Consider the following 5,931-nt stretch of genomic DNA (forward strand, 5'->3'; position numbering starts at 1 on the left):
TATATATATATACAGGATTTATATAGCAACAACAGTTTACGCATCGCTTCACAAAACTGAGGGAGACAATACAATTAACAATACAATTTCAGTACATGAGGTAGGAGGGCCCTGCTCATGATATATATAAATATATATATATGAACCTACCACAACCAATGAGAATACATTTTTCTCTAATCAGATGCCAGAAAACTATGAACTGATTGCCGTATCTGACAATTAACTTTTCCTCTGCAGGTCGTATAAGATACCCCTATCCTCGGGACTGCTGGGAGCAGAGGATGAATGGAGAGGTGCAGAATGGTCCATTCACCATACATTTGGGGGGTAGCAGAGAAGACCAGCTGACAGTATACTGTGATATGGAGACAGACGGAGGAGGCTGGGTTGTAAGTATACGTATATATTCATGCACATGATTGACTGGGATTTTTAAAGTGGACTTTAAGATTTGCTATGTCATAGAGAACAGTTAGAAATTGTATTTTGGGTCAAAAAGAACTACGTTTAAAGATTCACTTTTTGTCTGGAATTCATCTTGAAAAATAGCGGTGCATTGTGAGTGTGGTGTATGTGGGTGTGGCTAGGCACTCCTGTGTACACATCCTCATCGCTGTGTATCTGCAGTGTGAGATCTCAGGCACTGCTGCCTCTGACTGCAAGTCCCAGGAGCTTTGGAGTGAGATTTAGTGATGTCACTACTGCGCTGCTCACTGTTCTCCTTGTTGGAGGCTCTGACATGAGGAAAGAAAGCCCTGCCTCTACCAAAATGTCTGCCTTCACACAGAGACACAGTGCAGAACTAGGCATGGTACATCAGTATTAGGGGAAGATCAGCAGCAGGGACAATACCAGTGACTAGTCCTTTATCCTCGTTCTGCCTTTTTTGGCACAATTCAGTTCCTCTTAAATTGTTTACTGATGATTTTTTTTTAGCATTTTTGGATTTCAAAAGTTTTTATTAATTTTTCCAAGGAAGAGAACAATATAAAGATCAAAAGAATAACATCTACAATGGGGTACCACAATACTAAGCCCAAAGTTGTTACCGTACATACTGTACCATGTCTTATAACAATGCGGAGAGGTGGTATCAGCTTGCAAGAAGAATTTTTTTTTAGCATTTTTAGATTACTCACTTCTGTACCATAGCAACATGTTTATTGCAAGGTATACATTTAACTGCAATAAAGTGGGAAGATTTATTCCTGCTCCCTCTCAGATGTATTATATGGAACCCCGAGGGTTACAAATTACTTGGATCACAGCTAAAAATAACCACACAAAACAACCTCATATTATAGAAAACGTTCCGCTGATCTGTCACCTCACTGATAGGGATCTGAGTCATTTTTTAAAGCTACTTGTGTAAATGTTATCATCTTGCTGTAAATAACAAAAAACTGAATTAAAGGCTAAATTTACTTTTCTGACCATGTTTTACGGTGTGCCCATATTTAGGGTGCAACATGACACATGGCCATATAACAATGGCCATGTGTCATGTTCACCCTACACACACACACACACACTTACCTGAATCAGGGGATTCTTCTCCCCACAACCTGGGATGGATTTTTTTTAAATCGGGCAGCTGTTCTGGGCTCCACCTACATGCCCACGTCATCCATTTACAGATCCTTTAACAGGATCTGGATGACAGCAAGGCAAAGAGCATTTGCAGAATAGGACGTCAGCAATGACAACCCATTAAAATGATTGCTATTGGGCTATATGTATCTGAGTTATACACAATTGTGCGCTTGTGGTAATTTCCTAGTCAGTAATGGCAGCCTAAGTATTTTCCTCAACAAGGTTTTCACGAAAAATACATTCCAGGTGCATCACATTTCTTCAGAGAGCAGCCGCAGAGAACAAAAGCCTGTCCTCTGCCAGAATGCTGCAGAGGAGGTCCCTTGCTCCCTGTGTGGACGCAGTGGTCTTTCTGCAGAGGTCTGAATCGCCCCCTACTGAGTCAGACCTATTGCTCTCCAATCAGCACAGCTGATTGGAAAGCAATGTCTTTACCTAATCAGGGGGCGCGTCTAACCTCTGCAGAGAGACCACTGCTACCATACAGGGAATAGGGTCCTCCTCTGAGAAGGTGAACAGAGAAGGTGAACAAAGTATTTCATCGGCCTATTTTGGCGAGCTATTGCTTTACAAAACAAATCTATAGGAATGCAAAACCTGCTTGAAGCAGGTCAAATGCAGGCCAGAAGCAAGTCAGCTGCAGGTCAAATGCAGGCCAGAAGTAGCCTAACTGCAGCTGTCAATGAATTCTGAATTCTCAGAAGTGTCTAAAACTAATGCCATCCATACAACCCAAAGCCCATCGACACAAGCCCTAGTACTGGGGTAGGCAACCTTGGCACTCCAGTTGTAAACACACAAAATCCCATCATGCCTCTGGGAGTCATACCTGTGGCTGTCAGAGTTTTGCAGTGCCTCATGGGACTTGTAGTTCCATAACAGCTGGAGTTCCGAGGTCGCCTACACGGCTACGCCTGCCCCCCTTGTACAAGATTAGCTACATTATATTTATAATATTGTTCCCTATTATAAAATGCTGCTCTGCCGCCCCCTACAGACAACAGTGCGTATTGCCAGCCTGCGTTGTGTCCAGTAATTGTGCTTCTTCTGTGCAGGTGTTCCAGAGGAGAATGGACGGCAGCATAAATTTTTACCGTGACTGGCCAGACTATAAAAATGGATTCGGAAACATAACCGGGGAATTTTGGCTTGGTAAGTGATCGCAGGTAGATGTGCTGAAGCCATTTCATTATAATATACAGCAAACTTACTGCTCAATTCAATAAGCTATACTGCATACAGTATTTACAATAACTATCGTTATTTGTGGTCATGTGATCTTACTTAGGCTCTTATTGGCTGAAAATAACGTTCATTGTGTCAAATAATAGTCCTTATAGATTAGCCAACTGAGCTTATAGACCTGTAGACAGTGCAGTGTGTCTCTGCTACTGCAGAGTCTGGAATCTTAGTTTATTGCCCCTTGTCGGGGCTTGTTCTAGCTTTAGACACAGTAGGCAGGTGCCTAAGGACTGAAGCTCTGTAAGACTAAGACCTGATTTTACATTCATACCAGCAGCTTAGGATGTGCTTCAGCCAATGACGGCTTTATTTTTTTACAGCAATACAGCAATATAGCAGCACCTTTCTTAAAGGAACACAGTTTTAGCAGTAGGATGATTTGTGATGGTAGAAGAGGGAAATAGTAGCCTGAACTGTCATTATTCAGGCCCTTTAAACCAGTAAGGCAAGGAAGCATTGGCAACCTACATGGGTATTAGCGGTGCTGAAAAAATTTCTTTTTTTTAGGACCTCCCAGTGCTGAAGGCCATGTGGGCTTGTATCAGCGTGACAGGGCATGAGTACGTGCCTTCAGATGCAGGGACTAGGAAGGGTGATACGTTCTGGTCCTCCTTGGGTAGACTTGTCTACATCCAGGCTGAGCGTACATTCTTTACACACTGATCCTCATACACCCTCCACCCAAACAAGGCCAAGACCAGTTAGGATGGATGCCAAGCTGGCACTTCTGGGTTCCTACATGCATTCTGCAGAGGAAAGCCTCAGGGGCCCCCCCAATTCAGGTCTTCCAAGATGTGATAACTCAGAACTTGACATTGTAAGACACCATGTAGCGCCAATGACCTAAACTTCACACTACGACATGATGGTGTAAAACCTTGGTGCCTAACCTGCATCCACATGCAGCCCTTCGGTACTTGCGTGGCCCTTGGACCCCAGCAGTGTTTAATGGAAATGGGAGCATTGGTTTGTAAAGGTGTAACAGCAGAGATCTCTACGAGCCTCACGTAACATGCCCCCAGTCTCTCACTGTCTTCTGTAGCATGTCCTTAGTCTCCAGCCAAACCTGTAGCATGTCGCTGATCTCTGACCATCATCTCCTCTAGTATGTCTGCGATCTCGGACAACCCTTTCTAGCATTACATATACTTAACCTTATATGAGGCCCTTTGGTAATGTCAGTGGCCCCAGCTGAGGATCTCTATACCTCATCAATTGACAATCATTGGCCTAATAGATCTAAGCACTATCCACCATATACATCATAAGCACAACATGTTCTGAGAAAAAAAAGAATAAGGACCATTAAAGGAAGAATAAGGACCAGTCTGGCTCCCCCTAAAGCACAAGGTTCTCCCCACTACATAATGCTAAGTCATTCTCCTTTCTGCCTCTCTGCAGGTAACATTGCTCTGCACCAGATCACCTCCTCTGCACCCTACGAGCTGCGCGTGGACCTGCGTGCTGGAGATGAGTCCGCCTACGCTGTGTATGATGATTTCCGAGTTGAGGGCGAAAATCAACAATTTAGACTGCGGCTAGGAAAATACAGAGGAACCGCAGGTCAGAGGGACAGACATACAGGAATTCAGCCTGCTGGTGATAGGATAACAAGAATACTGTATACGACAGATTTTTTTTTTTCAATGGGGTAGATTGATGGTCACAGTTTTGCCTATTTATGGTGCTGATTTTGATAGTTTTTCTTAGTTTTTATTTTTATACAGTTTATAATTACTTTTTACTACCACTAAAAACGTATAACATGCCTTCAATGCAATAGACTCAATTCACAAAGCTTACCCACAAGGATAAGCATCTTTATATCAGGCATGTGACCACCATTTTTAAACCACTTTGGGCTCCATTGAAAATAACTTACTCTTTGAAAATAGGAATCCTTATCCTGGTGTGTTTGCTTTGTGAACTGAGCCTAATATGTGTTAGGAGGAGATACATTGGGGGGAATTAAACAAAACTGCAGCAGATAACATCCGGAGCAGCTGTGCATGGCAACCAATCGGCTTCTCTCTTGTGAAAATGAAAGAGAGAAGCAGATTGGTTGCCATGCACAGCTGCTCCAGGTTTTGTTTGCTCCAGTTTTGATACATTCCCCTCATTATGTGATAGATGGAGATGTAGGCAATATAATGTTTAATATCATTGATAAGGAGTGCTAACATCAGCTGCCATCTTTCTAGGGGACTCTATGGACTATCACAACAACATGGTCTTCTCAACCCGCGACCGGGACACTCAGCGGAGGATCCTGCCATGCGCCATGTCATACAAAGGAGCGTGGTGGTACCGCAACTGCCACTATGCCAATCTAAATGGTCTATACGCCAACAACAAAGACCACCAGGTACGTGACCCCCACAATACGGGGTTGGATGTTTTTATATAGTGTTTGTTTGTTAATATTTGTAATTAATAATATTTTTGTTTATTTTCTGTCAAATAATTTTCAGAAAAACAACAGATCAGATAGGGAACCTAACACCAACAATTCTGTTTCATGGTTTTAAAGCTTATTGGAATTCATAATAGTGCCCAACAAGCTCATATACTGGAATGGAATGTCCAACAAGCTCATATATTGCATGTGTAGGGCCAGGTGTCCCCAAACTGTTGGCTTAACTTTTTGGTTTCAATACTATGATGCATCTTTTCTATTTCTATAGGGTGTAAACTGGAAGACGTGGAAAGGATTCGAGTTTTCCATCCCTTTCACTGAAATGAAGATGCGCCCTCGTGGCATGGGCAACTGGCGCCGGCTATAGAACCCCCCTGATGCAATCTGGAACCACTCAACTGAAAACTGGAAGCAACGTGGCACCTCCCGAAACCCCAACACAAGTCCAACCATCCTTACAGGATACCCACCAAGGTCATAAATGAGCGAACTTGTCTGAAGTGGCCTTTGTCATATATGCATATGTTTTTTGTCATCTGGATTGCTGTTGGTGAGTTGGAGACTTGGACTCTAGAAGCGATCCTAAGCCTACAGCACCCCTTCAATGATCAAGGTCTTGAAGAACAGCCAAGGAAGAAGGAAATCCCATTGCCGTAGCCTGCTAAAGACTGGCCCGT

The 5,931-nt window shown here is 43.1% G+C and overlaps 1 protein-coding gene across 1 annotated transcript in view; it reads left to right on the forward strand.

Moving 5' to 3' along the window:
* TNXB (tenascin XB) overlaps window positions 1-5,630 on the forward strand; it is a 74,582-nt gene extending 68,952 nt beyond the window's left edge. Inside the window, exons 21-25 of the mRNA XM_018555830.1 lie at window positions 241-392; window positions 2,652-2,748; window positions 4,240-4,401; window positions 5,040-5,203; window positions 5,523-5,630. Coding sequence (XP_018411332.1) covers window positions 241-392; window positions 2,652-2,748; window positions 4,240-4,401; window positions 5,040-5,203; window positions 5,523-5,621 — 674 coding nt within the window. The 3' untranslated portion in view covers window positions 5,622-5,630. The remainder of the gene's footprint in view (window positions 1-240; window positions 393-2,651; window positions 2,749-4,239; window positions 4,402-5,039; window positions 5,204-5,522) is intronic.
* The last annotated feature ends 301 nt before the right edge of the window (window positions 5,631-5,931 follow it).

This window comes from Nanorana parkeri, unplaced genomic scaffold (genome assembly GCF_000935625.1).
Source record: "Nanorana parkeri isolate BGI_ZX_2015 unplaced genomic scaffold, ASM93562v1 scaffold215, whole genome shotgun sequence".
In the NCBI taxonomy this organism is placed as follows: Eukaryota; Metazoa; Chordata; class Amphibia; order Anura; family Dicroglossidae; genus Nanorana; species Nanorana parkeri.